An 18,908-nucleotide genomic window follows, 5' to 3' on the forward strand; every position below is an offset into this window, starting at 1 on the left:
AAAAAAAAAAAAATTAGGAAACCATTCTTTATATGGGAAGGGGAAGCTGCTTTGTTAACTCTTAAATTTAAATTGGTTTGAAGTTTGAGTTATGTCCCCTTAGCCATTGATCTTAAAAAAAAAAAAAAAAAAAAAAAAAAAAAAAAAAAGGAATTTGCATAATTTTTGGTATACTATTCTTTTTAACCCAACTTTTTGTATTTTGTTTGTTTTCTTTTTATGAACATAAAAAAACATAAAATTTCTCTTTTTCTAAACAGTTTTAAATATTGAAGAATCACTAAAAACATTTGCTAGAATCTTTCAGGGTATGCAGGTTAGAGCCACTAATCATGAATAAGAGAGATATCAAGGTGTGACATGATAAATTCAAAATGATCATACCTACCTATTCATAAATTCAAAATGATACCTACTTATTCAGCAGAACAATGTTACCACCATCATCAGGTTTTGGTATTTAAAATACTAAAAGTGCTTGGACTCCGTGGTGGACAACACCAGACATTTCATGTTTACCCCCCCCCATCATGTAGTTCAATCCAAAGAGTTTATATTGGTCATATTACATGCAATCAAATCACTTCTTATGCCCTAATCTTGTTTGGTCTAGAATGCTCCCTAGTATCTGCAGATTGGTGCAAGAGGTAGCTAAACTACTGAGGACGCCAAGTGCACAAGGTATCCAAAAATCCCATCAATATCAAGTTTCTGATAAAGCATGATTAAAGGAATCCGTTCCTACAGTTTGCTTCCACATATCAACGTGATTTCACAGTAATTACGTTGGAGTCATTGCTAGATGACAGCGAACACTGTTCTGAATTTAAAAGAAAAAAAAAATAGGTACTAGTCTATAACCCCTTCCCTCATGAGAAAAAAACAAGAATAAAGAAAAATCTTCGATATACATATTCGTGAGGGAAAGAAAATATTGTGCACAAAAATAAATAAATAAAAATCACATAAATTGATCAAGTAGTTTTATTTTTATAGAGGATGATTTTTAAGCGATTAATGGGAATTTGTAGGCATTACAGTGATGTACCAGACTGATTCTAAACTACTTCTAAAGAGCGTTTTAAGAGTTAAGTGACAAATTTGAGTTTTCCCAGTATCCTCCCCTTCTCATGTTAAGGTCTTTCTAAAATCTCTCAAGTTTGAATTATTTGAGGTTATCTCCCCTGTCCTTCAAACTATTTGCAAGCCATAAAAATTGCTTTTCTTTAAAAAAAAAACCCAAAAAACTAAAACTACTTGATCAAATTATGTGACTTTTGGTGTACGATATTTAATTTGCATAAGAATGCATACACCATAAAGATTCTTTATTTTTGCTTTCATGGAAGGTGTGAGAGTTATGGAATTGCACCAAAAATGTGCCTAACTGTAATTGGCAGCAGCTTTCTCAATCTTCTCCAACAGCAATGAGCAGTGATAGCATGTTCAAAACTACCACCAGCATTCACCATGTCACACAGATAGCAGAAGATTATGTCAACATCAAGTGGGGTACCATCTACATTCACACACACGTTATAATTTGACCATTGATTGTGAATTTTTCATGCTCCTGTTTCTTTAAATGAACAACAATATGCACAAAAGACAAAACAAAATAAAAATATCAGACTGTTCAGAATTTTAAAAGGAAATGAAAAGTTATATATATATATATATATATGCAACTTTGTCTGTGTGAGTTCGGCTGAATAGATTTTCTTTAAAATTTACAGAACTTTAGTGTATAAGTCTGGGAGAGATCTTAGTTAAGTTTTGTCTCAGAATAAACGATAATCAAACCCATTATTTTAATTTATCTATCATCGGTAAAGCCATTTTTGCCATGTCGTCGCTTAGCAACAATGATATAATAACGGGCCGTGAAAATTCTACTGTGGATAAGTTTATAGCATTTTTTTATTATTTTTTTTGCATGACGTGGTCTGTAGTTCAAACTCCACACATAAATTTCTTAATGTTTTTCTTTGTTAACTGGAAATAAGTTAATATAAAATAATTGTATAAACAAAACATTAGGTTCTCTAGAGTGCAACGTAGAATAACATATTTTGGACTAAGTTACTGCATGGAGGCATGTGAAGCTTCCTCCAGGTCAATTTCACGGATTTTGATGACAATAAAAATATAGGAGTGTGAAATATTTGTTGATCATCCTTCTCCCTGTTGATGTGTGTATATGTTCCATTAAATATTTTATCCAATGCTTATGAATTGTGAATTTTGAGATGTTAAGACTTTCAGCTGGTTCTTGTGTTGTGTAATGTGGGTTGATTTCAATTAATGTCTTGATTCAGTTACCATCTGAAAGGTATGGTCTGCTTCAGTGTTCTCCTTTAAAACTAAATTCTCCAGCTCTAAAATGTGAACGACTTCTGTGATGTCAGCTAAAACATCTTCATTGTACACTGCACATATCTTTGTTTGCAAATCATTTTTGTAATTATGGAAATAGAAAAGCAGCAAGTGCTTAAAATAGGTGTTACAATCTCCCATTTTTAAAGGATTCCAAAATTAGCACAAGTTAAATAATTTTTAACTTTCTAAAGAAATAGCTTCTAGTGTGTTCTAACTAGAAATGTATCAATAATTTGACATGTTCTAATGAGTCGAAACAGGAATTACTAAAAATTGGCACAAACATTCTGGACAACCAAATAAGAAAAACTCTTTGAAAGACGGTTCTTTAAAAATAGAGATTCTATTTTTATTTTCAATAAAAGCAGCCCAAAAAGAGCAGGTGAAAACTTCAAATGGTTGAAGTTTCTGAGATTCAAACTCCATTGTTTGGGTAAAAAAAAAAAAAAATAATAATCACATTTTATTGTGTCTTGAGACCAAAGTTGCTATAAAATTGTGAGATTCAGCCTCCATAGTTTAGTTATGTAAAAGTTAAAAAATAATATAAATTCCTTAAAAATTAAACGAAAAAGTAGACTCAATTGTAGTATAGAGGCTGTTGGAATACCTCATCCATCTCATTTGGTTTTCTTCCAATTTTAGATTGAATTGTTGGTATTAAACTGAAATAAAATTCTAATTTACTTTTTAATATTATGTTTGTGAATTTTGGAGATGAAAATTGATAATTTGTATTATTTGAATAACTATTTTCATCTAGAGTGTTCTTCACACAAAACAGCTTAGCTGATGTAACCTTCGGCCTTCCGCAGATGTATCTTGACGAACTCTGGAATATGCATAGAATTTTCAACAGAACTCTTTATTTAAGCCATGGGGATAGCATGCTCTCATTTTGTCAGCCATGACCGGGTAGAAGGCATTGATTAGCAATCAATCCAATATCTTTAATCTTTGCTGTTTGTATTCATCATGAAAATGTCTATTTCTCTATTTTACGAGTTTGTATATATGTATATTATTATTAAACAATTGTCACGAGAATTAAAATACCCCCCCCCCAAAAAAAAAAATTATTTTAAGCACAAAGTTCGTTTGTAATGTGAGAAAAAAAAAAACCCAATGCCTCAAAAAGGAGCACTGATGAGACAAAAATAAAAATTGCCTCAGGTCTTGAAAGATTTTGCCATCATTGACTGATGACAGAAAAGACAAAGTTCTCTAGTATCAGAATAGAAACGTTAAAACCAGTTTGTCCCCTAAATTTATACTGCATTGTTTATCTCCCTTTTATGGTAGAAAGATGTCACACAAGGTCGGCAAACTTGGATTTTAAAAGCCAGCGTCTCAGAGGAGGTGCGCTCTGGCCTACAAAAATAATGCCTGAACAATAATAAATTAATGTTTTCTAAGAGGGGTGAGAAGAGAAAAGCTGGGAGGGTGGACCGTTAGCAAACAGAAAACAAACCATCTCAACAATAGCCTAGAATCTGATAGGTTTGGGATCAAGGGAAACCCTTGGTTGGAACAAATGAAATAAATGTGTATTGTCTAACCTTACTTTTTTTTAAAAAATCGCTCAGCCACTAAGAAGTTTAAACCCCCCCCCCAAAAAAAACCTATAACTTCAAGGTAAAAAACTAACCAACGATAAGTGTTAGATGGATAGATTCTGACCTAGAAAACAGCAATTCTTCCCCCTTTGTCAGAAACTAACAGATGATAACAACTAATAACACAATTTTATATGATTATAGTTGACTAAATGACCACTCTTGTGGTAAAAATGAATAGTTAAACTAATTGCATAAAGATTCCCAAGTTCTAAAAGATGCAATTGAAGAAGGTCGGAGGCTACATTGGTGGAAATTTTGTGAGAATAAAAACCATGATGAGAATAATCGTCAGAATAATCCAACCGATAAATTGCATTTGTTATCTGGTAATAATCTGTTTTATCGATAACCACATCAAATGGATGAGATATTGAAACGGTCCCTGTACTACAACTGAACGGAAAAGTTTTGTGATAAAAATCTGAGATTCGTATTATTTGTAGTCAATATTTCTGAAAAGTAATTAGAAAGATCTTTGATACTATTTTTTTTGCTATTCAATGACGTTCAATTCCTTTCCAATTTGTTTGAATGCAATCACTGCACGATCAATTTCATCTGTCGTGTGCGCACCAGAAATCTGCACACGAATCCTGGCTTTACCTGGAAAATAAAAAAAAAATAAGTGAAAAATTCTATCCTACAGCAAATAAAAATACTTTACTTTGAACATATTTTTTTTTTTTCTTTCATGTATTCTGGAAATACCTATGTATTAGTGATAGAACAATTCCAATATTTTTCCCAACTCCGATACAATTACCAATTCTGATTCTTTTAAAATTTCTAAATTGTTACATATGCGATAAAAGGTGTGGTAAGGCAATTTATAACGTAGGGTCATGAACGGAAACTTGATGATAAAAGCAAATATCGTTTACCTTTGTAACACGTTGTCAAAAGGGGGGGGGTATAAGGGAATGTATGGAAAAGCAAAAACTCAAGTATTTTTCTCTTTATCGCATATGTGATGCAGCAAAAAAATAAAACAAGTGGATAGAGATACAAGGACGAACACAATAAAAACGCGATGAAATAACGAGGTAACAGACACTTTTCCAAATGATACAAAGATAGATTTATTTAAGATAAAAAAAAGAAGAGTTTAACGAAAGAAAAAGAAATGTATTCAAAGTTATGGAATCTGAAGTATATCTATGAAATGAGCGAAAGTCTTTGGGTGGGGGGGGAGGTAATCAAAGTCTTTGCACTTATAGGTCTATTTTGCCCCCCCCTTTTTTCTTTTGCTGGTGTGTTTCACAACTCGTCAACGGCGCAGTTAATCCAAGATATTTCCTTCGGTGGGAAAAAGTTTGAAATAGCAAATTCACGTGTTCTCTTTTCTTACTCACACTTTATATATCTGTCTCTTTCGTGAGGGATAAGGGATCACATCATCCATGTCAGTACATCCGCATCTCCTTCGCATGATGGGGAAAAAGTCATCGTCTCTTTCATGACAAAGTAAATTAATCGCATTCTCTCGCATGATTGGAGAAGAAGAGTCGCGTTGTCCGCGGGTCGTGTATCCGTATCTCCTTTTTCGCATGAGGGGAAGAAGTCAACCCCCCTCCTCCCACGAGGAGAGAGACCTCTTAACAGGTCGGCGACCCAAACCGAAAAGAGCGATTTCCGCCAGTGTCCAGTTAGAAAGGGAAAGGGGAAGTGATACCACTTCCGGTCCCTACTCTTCCTCTCTACTTCACAATCCGGTCTAAAAATAGACTTGACGAAATCTCTAGCTGGTAAAGTCTCTGCAAGTTTTAAAGGGGAGGATACATTAGTAGATTTTTGCTCAGTTCAAAACAACTACTGTATTAGCCTATCTTGTGGGAATCATGTTTTATTTTACTTCGGCGACAAAATATAAAAACAAAAAAAAAAAAAAAACATATATCTCGTCAGTCTAAAATTAAATATTTAAATTTTGATTTAAATACATAATCCAATTTAAAGATTAGGTCACAAAATGTATAAGTAGTATGGGAACCCAGATGAAAATTGCATTCCAAATAAAAACTCTTTGATATACTTACTTATCAGGCACACATTATTGAAGAGAAAATCAGTTTAACTTTTTTTTCTTTAACAAGGGAATCAACACTTATCAAGGCCTGAAGGCCACTCGAGGATACGGGTTTATGAGTCTACGATGGTCATTAGCATAAAAGCATAATAATCGTTAGTGGTGGAAAATAGATAGCATTTAATTATTTAAGAGGATGACTCAACAAGAATTTGTTTACATTGGACTTGAAGACCATATTGTAGTCAGCTGGAAAGCAGACCAGTGGAACAGTTCCACATGCCGGCAGTTTTAGGAAAGAATTCATGGAATTTGCATTTAGATTTAGGCACAAATAAAGAGGGAAAACAAAAAAGGGATGTGTCAGCCAATTGTTTGATATATTGATATCTTTTCATCTTCACTCTTCAAAAACCATGTCAAACAGATTTTTCAAATAATGCTATTTCCTTTCTTTGTGAGGGTTCATGTGACCAGAGATCTGAGAATGTATATTTGTAAAAGAGAAGGAGAGGGGATCGAAAAGTGAAAAGAAATAACACAGGAAGCAGAGTAATTTTGTTCCAAGACAAAGTTGACTGCTGGGTGACTGCACTCTAAAACCCAGAGTTTTGAACCTTCTAGAAGATTGTAAGACTAATTTTAGTAACATAGCAGAATTCCTGGCGTCAGTCAAGAATAAGTTTTAGTGCTTACACAGATAAAGACACAGACGGAAATTGCATTTCAAATAAAACCTCTTTGATATACTTACACATCAGGCAAAAATAACTATCCTCACTAAAAATTAGGAAAAACTATCAATTTAATTAAAAATAAAAATCAATTTTATCTTAAATTACAGTTTATCAGAATTTTGAAGAGTTATATGAAAGCAGGGGGAGATAATTTAGTTTGTCATTTTGGCAAACATTAAGATTTTTCTTAAAATGGATGTTAATCAAATTTCTCAGCTTTTCCTAATTTTTAGTGAGGATACTTATTTTTGCCTGATACGTAAGTATATCAAAATGTTTTTGGAATGAGATTTTTACAAGTTTTTATCTCTATGAGCAACTTTTATTTTTCCAATTTTCTTATTTTTGCTAAACATCCTACCTGTCATACAGGTTTACGAAGCAAAAGAGTGAGTATTATGCTGCATGTCGTTCTTCAGTGATTGAACTCAGAGCATTCCGCACGCAAGAGAGAATCTTGTTATTTTGTGCAATGAAGAGAGTTCATTTTGGCAAATGAGCATAGTTTTGCATTGGTTGGTCCTTATTTGGAACTCTGTAAATTCATTGGAAGGAGCCAGCTCAAGCAACCTAGAATAAATCCTGTCGCAAGTCAATTTCTACTTGATTATCCCCTTTTGTGCTGATCATTACACTGATGAACCCATTTTAAAAATCTCGAGTTATACTTGGTCATATTCAAATGTGAAAGTTTGGAAGGTGACTTACATTTATTATCAACAAAAGATATGAATATATAACAAACATTTTAAGGATTTCTTGCTGTTCAAGTTCAATTAAATTTGAACTTTACTTGGATAATCTTTTATCAAAGGAGATACTCTATAAAAAAAAAAATGAACACAATGCCTTTTAACTATTAACTTTTATTTTTAGCATTAACATTTAAATTTAGAAAAAGAAATTAAACCGTATTCTTTGAAAAACGTATCAGCAAGAAAGATTTCAACACAAAATCTACAATTACATTTATTTGTACTATCCGGATTACAGTTTTCATTTCGAGTGCTATTTTCAGGTTTTGCTCAACAACCCTCTGACCTTTTTCAGGTGTATCCGCAAAGATCTTTGGTGTAACGGATAAAGTATTTGGTGAAATTCGGTTGTAAGTTACATTCTTCCTGTGGTTGAAGGTTCAATCTTCAGTGCGGGCGATACTCAAAATACAATAGTGAATAACTTAAGACTTCAATCCGGTCATAGCTGATAAAACAAGAGCATGCTACCCCTGTGGATTAAATAAAGGGTGCCGTACAAAATTCTGAGCTGATTACGGAAGGCTACATCGACTGAAATGTTGGGAAAATGACACTCAGGATGAGAACAGTAGACTGAATAATACAAATTATCAATCCTCATTAAAAAAATTCAGCAACAATTAAATTTTTTTTTCAGGTTAATGAGACAAATTCTGATAAGAAAAAATACTCACCCTTAGGAACAACCGGAAAGCTGAACCCAATGACATAGATGCCACGACCTTTAAATAAACAAAATAAATATATTACATACATATGAAAGAAAAAATATTGTGGATTCAAAAGAGTGAAACCACCAACATTAAAATTAAAAAAATTATTTTTTTTTAAAGACCCCCGCCCTCTCATTCCTATTTATATTTTTAGTATTTGATGCTCAAATGTGATTTTTTTTTTCTTTTGCATTTAATTTTTATGAAAAAAAAATTTTTTTTATGATCATGTCAAAAAAATAAATCTAATTTTTTTTTTTTACAGAAAAGCCTACAAAATGGCAACAAAAGAATCTCTTCTGATTTGGATCCTACTTTATCGAATTCAAGTGACATTATATTTATGTAAAACGTTTTCTTCAAGTTTCCGAATTACATGTGCTTCACAAGAAGCTTGCCATCTTCGGGCATTTACCAATTTGAAAATACTAAGTTCATTATTTTATTGAAAGTCCTTTGTGTGTTTGTCTTTATATGAGCATCCATGAAATTGGAGCCAGAGAGATTATTCGGTGACATATGTATTTATATGTTAACATTTTTTAAAGGTTTTAATTTAATGGTTAACTGTGTCATATGTTTGGCATATATGAGGATTTGAATAGGGATATATAATTGTACGTGTGAGTTTTTAATATGTAAAGTGTATTTTTTTTTTTTTTTTTTTTTTTTTAGAGGTAGTGAACTAGTAGGCCACCTGATGTTGCCCGGTTGGAAGATATGCTTAAATATATTTTATAATTCATGTAGATTACATATGTATTATGTTTATTAAACATAATATATAGTAGCGAGATCAAAACTAAAAATATATATACGACTTGAGTGCCATCAGCTAGAATCGAAACCAAATCTCCACCCTCATTCCTTAGCCTCTGAGCCATGCCTATACATATATCTATATATATATATATATATATATATATATTCTGCATTAAATTAGGCTGTATTTCGGCAATAAGGTGTCAAAGTGGTTTACTGTCTGGTTTATCAGTGTAGACATGGGACTTTACATTTCCCAAAGAAAATAATCTAATGGGGTTAAATTGCATGAACAAGGTGGCCAGTTGACAGGTCCATTTTATGAAATTATTTGTTTATTAAATGTTTCTCTCAGTAAATTGATCATATTATTTGTAATTTGCAAACGCTGTTCTGGAGTCAAGCTCTTTATGATTTTTTTTCATTACAAACAATACTGAAATGCAATTGCATTTATGTAGGCCATTTTCCGGTTATAAGATAGACGAATATTGGCTGAAGAGAGTTTGATAAGGATACCTTAAACGGGCCTTATTATCGGGCTTGAAACCGACGGTACCAATGATCTGTTTCAACTAACAACTTTCTGTACACAAAATATAAAAATATATATATATATATATAAAATGATTTTATGTATTGAGTTTAAGTATTTACTTAAACAGTACTCAATACGCGAGTAGATAGTAAGTTATGAAAATAGAAAATATATATAGCAAGTAAGCTACACAGGATTTTCCAGATTTCATCCTTGTGAATTGAATATTACTGAGCATTTTTATATATACATGTGATGCTAAATTTTCTTGCTAGCCAATAAGATTTTTTGTTATTCTCACTCTTATTCTAAGCAGTCAATAGTTCATCAGGCAAAGGTTCACTTGACCTGTACTTTACCCCTTTCTTTGTTTATTTTTGGATGGAATGCGCCATATTTCCTTGTGTATAAAAAGTTGATCTAGTTTTAACCTGTGTGTGCTTAGATATGTCTGCTTATATTTTTGTTTATACTGGTTTATTTATTAATTATTATAATTATCATTCATGATGTGGTTATAAATGCATCCTTTGGTTTTTAATTTTTTTTTATGTGTCATCCTAAAGTAGCATTTATCTTTTGTATGCATCTGTTTGCTATTTTGCATCTACAGGTTAATAAATTTTGGAGTTCTTTAAAATTTAGGATAATGAATTTCTCATTCAGACATAATTTACACAGGTCATCTAAATTCCTACATGTATAGGCCTGTCGTACTATTTTCTTCTTGACTATTGGTGAGTATCACCTTTCTTTGTTGGTCCCAGTAGTAGTTTTCTTAGGTGGCATAAGGTTAAAGATATTACCCCTATACATTTACTTTACTAAATACTTCACCATGACCTTCCTCATTTCAGGTATTTTTTTATGTCACATTTTAGGTATTTAATTAAAACAAAAAACAAGCACAAAAACTGGGTGCTTGCTAAGATTTAGTTGACAAATCGATTTTTTAAATGTATAGTTTTAAACAAAAACAATGTTACATACTTAATTGTCATGTCGAAAATAGTAATATATCCAAAAACTACGGAAATTCATCAAGTAGAAAAACTGCTATTGTGTTTTTAGTAAAAAAAAGTCTGTTGCTATGGACAACAAATATTGCAGCCATGACACAAGTAATCTGAAATATTCATATAGTAGTTATGTCCCCTGTGTGTAGACTCCTACTGTCTACTTTATAACGGCTAAGAAGAATGCGATTTTATCCAATTTTCAGTAAAAATTACTTTTAACTTTCTACTCAATGATTTTTCATAATTTTTGGATATATTACTATTTTCGGGATGACAATTGAGTGTGTAATATTGCTTTTGCTTAAAATAAAAAATAAAAATAATTGATCCATTGATTGTATCTTAATAAGCAGCAAAAATTGAAATACTAACGAAAAATCGTTTGAGACGCACAGCCAAACTTAATCCTTTTACAAGAATATTCTTTGTGGATTTTGACAAATTGGAAAAAAGAAAAATTACACAAATTTGTCATCCGAAAAATTTATGTACTGTATATACTTGTGTGTAAGTCAAATTTCAGGGAGATAATTTTAAGGTTATTTTTTTTTTGGAAGGGGGAGTAGACTTATACAGAAATGTTTTTGGAAATGTTAAAAAGTGACTGTGTTCGATCATAACATAAAAATAAACGTCATTTTGTTTGTACACTCTGTATATATCAATAATCTGAGTCACACTCCTTTCGTCCACCACTGCTGTTGGTTTCCCAGCATGTGAGCACATACACGGTTTTTCAGTGGGAGGCTTAATAATAATTGGAATAGCTCTTACAATGTTCACACTAGACGTGGCTATAGGCTTAAGTTTGATATAATGCATTCGTTGATGACATGACGGGTTTTTTTAGTAGGTTAGAAAATGTAGTGTTTACAATATGTCGTTCTCCCCAAAGTTCACTATCCTATTAATGGCAATATTATCTATTTATTAACAATTTAATGACAAATATTTAATGGCACTTAATGCATCCGTTCATATTATTATGGTATATTATGGCTTGTGTAATGTATATGTTTATGTTATTATGGTACATGACATAAATTATGTCTAAAAACAATAACTGCGCTTGGAATCTACAGCAGGTCATTGATCAGAATGTCTGATTAGCAACATTTGTGTTCGTTGCATGTAAGTGGGCAGCGGGTTGGTTCGATATAAAGACCACATTTGTGTAAATGCATGTATTATCACTTGCGGATGCCGAGAAACAATTTATAATATGTCTTACAAAAAAAACACAAGGAAATTATCTGTGCAAGAAAGAGCCAGGAGACTAACCATTTAACTTATCTAGAATCTACAGTCGACTTATACACAGGTAATATCTAAAACAACAATTTTTGGTCTTAAAATACACATCGACTTATACACAAGTATGAATGCTTACTGGGGAAAACTTGAATGCCTACGAGACACTATCCTCGAGTGTCTAAGGTCTCTCTGTACAGGAGTTTGTCAGAATAATCTGGCATGAGGATACTTTTTCCATAGAAGTAAACCCTGACCAAATATTCAAAATCACATAGTATTTGCAGCCCACATAACATCTCACCACGGCTACTTTTCCGAGGAATGGTGCACCTTCTCCAAGTGATATTACCTCAAGTAATAGTACGAAGCTGGATACTCCACCAGACTAGATAAATTCTTGTCCTGGAATCCAGTACGACCATGAAACCAACATGAAAGATATACTACAACTTATAAAAATGGTTAATTGGGGAGAGGAAAATTATGTTCTCAATTTCTTTACTAACTCAGTGTTTGAGAAATAAAGAACTTAAGTGGAACATTCGAATATCTATGTATCTCATATAGAGTTCAAGTGTTAGCCCCAGGTAGTGGGCCACTTGATTTCTGAGAACTTCGACTGAAGTAAAATAAAACAAAAAAAGGGTATATACGGTAATTATAAATTTAAAAAAAAAAAAAATAAATAAATAAAAAAAAATAAAAAAATTACAAATATTTTCTATATTTTCATACTTTTAACATGGTTTAAAATTGCTTTTCATAAATCACAACTTACTTAACATTCTGTCTGCAAACTCTGATGCTAGACGAGCATCTCCTAGCATCACGGGACATATTGCGTGATCAGGATCTCCCTGGAAAATTTGAAAGTTAATGAAAGAAAAAAGAAAATCAGAAGAGGTCATTTTTCGTTTATTGGCATAAAAAAAAAATAAAAATAAAATAAAACTGATTTTCTAACACATTTAACCAAAATCAATCGACATAATCTAAGATTCTCAACTGAACAGCTATGAAATATTTGTAATATTTATTTTCAGAGCTTATCAGACATGCATACGCAGTGTGATGTATAGAAGTGAAACCTGGCCAGTGAGAGTTGAGGATATGCGTTGCATGGAGAGAAATGATATGATGGGTGTGTAATGTGAATCTTAAAGACAGGCTTAGATCTGATGACCTCAGAGGAAGAATCTGGAGAGAATAATGAGATATGAACCAAGAGTAGACTTGATGGTAGGGCGACATTGAAAGAATGGATGAGAGTTGTTGGATTAGTAGATGTAGAACAGTTGAAGTAGTAGGTTTAGTTCACAGGAGAAGAATTTTATAAACTTACAGCCATATTGAATCCGGCTTCAACCATTTGTGCTCGAAAACGTTGCGTATTTGACAATACTCGACCAGTCAGGCTGTCATCTTGCATGATTAGGTCCAAAGCCTGGAAAATAAATGAATGGTTTGAGAATAAATTAGACTTAAGTCTTTCTGGATTATTTAATACCAAAACGCAACGCTTATTGTAAATTATTTATTGAAGATGACCAAAGAGAAAGTAAAGGCTAGTTGTTTGAGGGAAGAAGCTATTGGAACAGAAATCTCTCCGGCATCAGTGAAGGGGTGGGATTTTGCTAAGTGTCGGGTTGGTTGGTAATTCATGTTTAGGGGGCACCAGAGCAGCAAATTCAAAGCACATTCCATTAAAGTACTTGTAAATATGATATACTAGCAAGGAGACCCGACATTACCTGGGATTAAATGAGGATCAACGAATGTTCCACACTTCCAATAATTTTATCAAAATTGGCGAAATTGGCAATGCTTCAATCAAATCGATTGATTGCCTGCTCTAGTAAGGGGATCCACCACAATGTCTCCTCGTGAACTACATTGCACTGCAGAGGACCTATGGTTGAGTTTATAAAATTTTTATAGAATGGCGTGAATTAATGGTTAAAATGCAAAAGTTAAACATCATGGTTCAACTGTGTTATAAACAGAAATATTTATTTCAAACATGCCTCTGCTTTATCAAAGAACCTACTGTTGATTTTATATGCCAGGCCCGTCTGCTTGTACGGTGATAAACTTCTAAAATGCACTTGTGATGTTAGACTGTATTAATGTTTAATTTGGTTAAAATCGAACTTCTTTAATAGGATTTTTTTTTTTTTTAATCAATTTTCAACCCTTATCAGGAGTATTCTGACAAAAAATATATCGGAGAACACTCCCAGACACATAAAGTACATCTGCGTAAAGTTTAAAAAAAAATCGTCCCAGCCATTTCAAAGTTCATAGGAACAAACTCACACACAGACAAAATGCTCCTGCATAAATTATTGCTTCCCATCTCCCTCATTTCTATTAACATAATCTACACATATGAAGGATATTCATGTTTCTAATTTCATAAACTCTATCCTATAATTTTCAGTAAGAAAAAAAAAAACAAAAACAAAGAAACTGATTTGTCAAATAAACAACATGTATAGAATGGAGCTAGTTTTTATATACAAACTTACTTTACTGGCACTGGCAACGACAGGTGGTGGCAAAGTATTTGAGAAAAGGTATGGACGTGAACGTTGGCGTAACATGTTAATCAATGACTTTGGACCAGTTGTATAACCACCTGGAATGAAAAATACAAGATTAAAGAATAAAAGAAAAGAAAAAAGAAAAACACATTTGAAACACAAATATAAGTCAGCTGTTAAACTTCATATTTGACAATGTAAGAATAACTCAAAGTCTCATCTTGGCTTTACTTCTCCATATTATATGAAATATCCCCAAAGTTATGCCATAGAAACATTGATAACTGTAAAACTATTTATCCGCTGAAGCTGAAATATTACATGATGGTTACTGTTTTGAAACATCATTCATACATCAAGTTTGAAAGAAAAAAAAAAAAAAACAAAAAAAAAACGGAAATTGAAATTCTATTAAAACTTCAATCATGATAGAATTTTTCAAGGTCAAAGTCGATATTAAAAATGTGGGAATTTATTGTCATACAAGTCAACCTGCAAACCTTTGCTCATAGCATAAGAACAGGATGAAGTCTTATCTGGGCCTTAATTCTCCATATTGTACAAAGTATTCCCGAAGTTATTCCATGGAAATGTTAACGAAAAAATTTCTTTTTATCTGATCTGACTGAAATGTTTGCATGGCGATTATTATTATCAAACATCAGATACATAAATCAAATCACTTAGAAAAATCAGTTGAAATTCTAATAAAATTTCAACAGTGACTGAATATTTTCATGGTTAAATAAAGTGCAGAAGTTCATTGGTTACAATATCGGTCAAGTAGTGAATTTCTATGACAGAAACAAAAGTTATTGCCACAAGGGTGATTTACCTTTTCTATGGCCTAGCTATCCCAAAATTAAATTAGTTCTAAGTTGGAGCATGACCAATATTTTGACTAAATTTATTGACGACTGATCATACAATGCGGAAGCTAGACTGTGCAAAAACAAAAACTGAAACATAACCTCCTTGGCAGAGGTAACAAAATTTTTCTCTATAACTCATTAATATATTCTTCAGTTTTCACACAGAAGTATCACAAACACACAGTTCTTAATAAAAATAAAACAAGAACAGTGGTTAATGAGTCATTTAATAAAAAATAAATCCATATGTAACATTTTCAAGCCCCCTTTAAATCATTCCAAGAAAATAACTGATATTTTTGTTATAATTTAATGTTCCTTGCATTTAACTTTATTTTTATGGAAATCACTCCAGACAAAAAAATGAAGCCACTTGATGCAAGAAGCTTCAAAAAAAAAAAAAACTTCAAGGTCAAAACCTAGCCAACAATAAGTGCTATACAGATAGATTCAGACCTAGAAAACAACAATTCTTCCTCCTTTGTCAGAAACATTGCTAATGCAAGAACTAAAGAACAAAATAAGGGAAGTGAGAGTTACACAACTGTGGAAAGTAAACTCAAGATCCACTTTCTATTCTCTTTTGCCAATAATTTCTCATTAGTCTTGAGAATTTTTAATGTTTTATGCAGTGTGAGAAGTCCTGCTTTTTTTTTTTTTTTTTTAAATCTTATTTTGTGTTTTAGTAGTTATGTTCAAAATATAAAAGAATAGCTTTTCTGAGTTAAGACGTTAAATAAGGAACTATTTATTTCAGTCAAGGATGAAAAGAGAGAGAACCAAAAGTACACTTTCTACTTTCTATAATTATCAAAATTTCAGGGAATTTTTTAGTAGGTATGCTGCATGGGACCATCTATAATATGAATCTCACCTGTTTAAAATGTATGCATGTATGTTTGCCTAAAACTTTTGACAGATGCAACAAATTTTCACCAGATTGGTATCATTTTGAAGTTCGACCCTTCGGACGCCGAATATCAAAAAATTGGCTAAAAATATTAATTCCTTCACGCTCGACTGTGCACTTTTCTACAGGGACAGGTCGCTTTTTCCGCCGATATTTTCGAAAGTCATACCCTCTTTTTGACTGACTAGCCTTAATTTAAACCTTTACCACTTCCGGTTTGGCAATGGATGCAATGGCAAAGACGTTACGTTTTCTTTTTCACATTCTTTTCTTCCTTTGTGGTATGGGTTCGAGTCTGCCTGCTACCACTTTTTTTGCTCAACATACACCTCCCAACACCCGGGCAACGCCAGGCATCTAGGCTAGTATTTTTTATAAACCTAAAGGGAAAAGTAGAACATGTTTTTGTCTGACTGCGTGTGCTGAGTTAGTGATGAATAGTCCAAACTACTGATGCCCGATCACAGCTAAGATTTGCAAGTCGTACATTGTTGTTTACTCCTTGACTATGATTTAATGATGTAACATTCAAAATCAACTAAATCTTTATTCTTCATCTTGGTTTAAATTTCAATCTCACAACAATTAAGTCTAAATTTGGCTCAACAAGTCTTTACAGTACTGGATAGGATTTTTTACTTACCAGCTGCTCCTCCAAGAGCTTTTCCTAAGGTAGAGTTGATAATATCAACACGGCCCTCTATACCAAAATATTCTTCAGTACCTCTGTAACGAGTGATGAGTAGAGATACATATTAAATGTGTTAGATGAAAAGAATAAAAGATAAATAAATATGGAAACATTTTTGTATTTTAAAAAGAATAACTTTTGCTCTCGTCGCATTTGCCTCAAAGATATTTTGAAAAGAGTTATGTCCCTTGCAATGGACGTGTGTGTGTGGAACATTGCTCTTCAAAATGTCCTCAGTATAAAAGTAAATTCTTTTATCGATTATAAATATATCAATAGATATTACTGTTTATCTACACCTCAGATTTTTCATTCAAATTTATTTTCATATATTTGTCCTTTTGTCTCAAAACATCACTTTAATAACTGACATGGCCACAACAACATGAAAAACATTAAGACAATATATAAACAAAAACAAGTTTTTCATTGAACAAAAAATGATAATAATTTGGTGCTTATATAGTATCAGACACATGTCAAAATAGTATTCCAAGTAAAAACTGATGTATTATTCAGAAATAAGTATCCTTACAAAAAGTGAAAAAAAAAAAAAAAAATGATAGTGTAGAAGTTTGAAAATTAATTTTATCGTAAACTGCAATTTTCTGTCACTGCTTATTCGTTTATTTCATGTTTGTTTTATTCCAATAATTTATATAATAATAGGATAGCATGTGTCTTATTTATTTTGTGTGTCGCACTTACATCCGAGTGACTGTCTTGTTATGGACTTCCATTTCTTGTAATAAATAATTTTACCAAGAATTCTTCATAAGTTTTGGTTTCGATTACAGCTGATAACACTTAAGTCATCTATTTTTTGTAATAATAAATTTACTAAGAATTCTCCTTAAATTTTGGTTTCGGTTTTGTTTATCGCTGAAGGAACTCAAGTTATATATATATTTTTCCATAAGTTTTGGTTTCGATTTTGATTCAAGTTGATGCACCCAGTCATATGGAAGTATTTTTTTTTTTATTTTTGAAATTGCAACTTTATAATATATAAAAATCGATAGAACATTAACTCTATAATAATATATACAAAATCTGCAAGATTTAAAATATATTTCAGCGTACTTTACGACCGGGCTATGATGGGCGTCCTTGCTAGATAAATACTTTTGCAGTTTTAACAAAAAAGCTACAATAATATCAGAGCATCTCCATTTATGCTGAACATTCACAGAATGCCAACATTAATATATTACATATGAATCAGTCCTCTGTGGAATTTCCACAGGTCCCACTAGTTTTCATTACTTTGCTATCTATAATTGTTTAGTATTTAAAAATTTAAGTTTATGTTTCTTAATTTTTGGAGATGATGATTGGTTATTTGTATTTGGATTCTTTGAACTACTGTTCACAGCTTGAGTGTTATTTTTACAAAGTTTCAGTTGATGTAACCTCTGACCTTCTTCAGGTATATCTTGCTGAACTCTGAAATCTGGACAAAATGTCTGACGGAACTCTTTATTTACTTCATGGGGGTAGCATGTTCTCGTTCCATCAACCATGACTGGATAGAGGTCATACAATTGTGATTTACTTAGAACCTCTATCCAGTCATGGCTGACGATAGCATGCTACCTCCATGAACTAAATAAAAGAATCCATTCAAAATTCCGTCCAGATTCCCGAGTTGACAGAAACATTCCTGAGTTCAAGATACACCTGAAGAAGGTCGGAGGTTACATCGACTGAAATGTGAAAATGACACTCAAGATGAGAACAGTAGCCTGAAGAATTCAAATAATACAAAGTTTATTTCATTTCAGCAACTTTAATTTTTACTTGGTTAAATGAAAAACTGGGCACTTCCACTCCACAATGGTGGATCAACAAAATTATGATAAAAGTGATTTTTATTTTTAAGAAAAAGTTCAATCTTTTACTTGATCATTATTGTTATAATAGCAAAATTTAAAAAAATGGGCAGGTCACTCTTGAAGAAAAAAATGGACCAATCAGATTAGAGAATCACTTATGAAGACGGAGAGGCTGACATTTTTATTTTTCAATTTACATGATGGCGATAAGGTAAACAAAATGATCGGTTTCAATATTTTATTCTACGCATA

General features: G+C 32.1%; 1 protein-coding gene across 1 annotated transcript in view; it reads right to left on the bottom strand.

Annotated features, from left to right (window-relative positions):
- Positions 1-2,703: 2,703 nt before the first annotated feature.
- LOC145239807 (2-amino-3-ketobutyrate coenzyme A ligase, mitochondrial-like) overlaps positions 2,704-18,908 on the bottom strand; it is a 47,660-nt gene continuing 31,455 nt past the window's right edge. Inside the window, exons 7-12 of the mRNA XM_080103331.1 lie at positions 16,774-16,856; positions 14,334-14,443; positions 13,148-13,249; positions 12,584-12,662; positions 8,194-8,241; positions 2,704-4,601 (exon numbers count right to left, since the gene is read on the bottom strand). Coding sequence (XP_079959457.1) covers positions 4,492-4,601; positions 8,194-8,241; positions 12,584-12,662; positions 13,148-13,249; positions 14,334-14,443; positions 16,774-16,856 — 532 coding nt within the window. The 3' untranslated portion in view covers positions 2,704-4,491. The remainder of the gene's footprint in view (positions 4,602-8,193; positions 8,242-12,583; positions 12,663-13,147; positions 13,250-14,333; positions 14,444-16,773; positions 16,857-18,908) is intronic.

The sequence above is a fragment of the Euprymna scolopes genome, chromosome 19, assembly GCF_053919585.1.
Source record: "Euprymna scolopes isolate OS-2025 chromosome 19, ASM5391958v1, whole genome shotgun sequence".
Lineage (NCBI taxonomy): Eukaryota > Metazoa > Mollusca > Cephalopoda > Sepiida > Sepiolidae > Euprymna > Euprymna scolopes.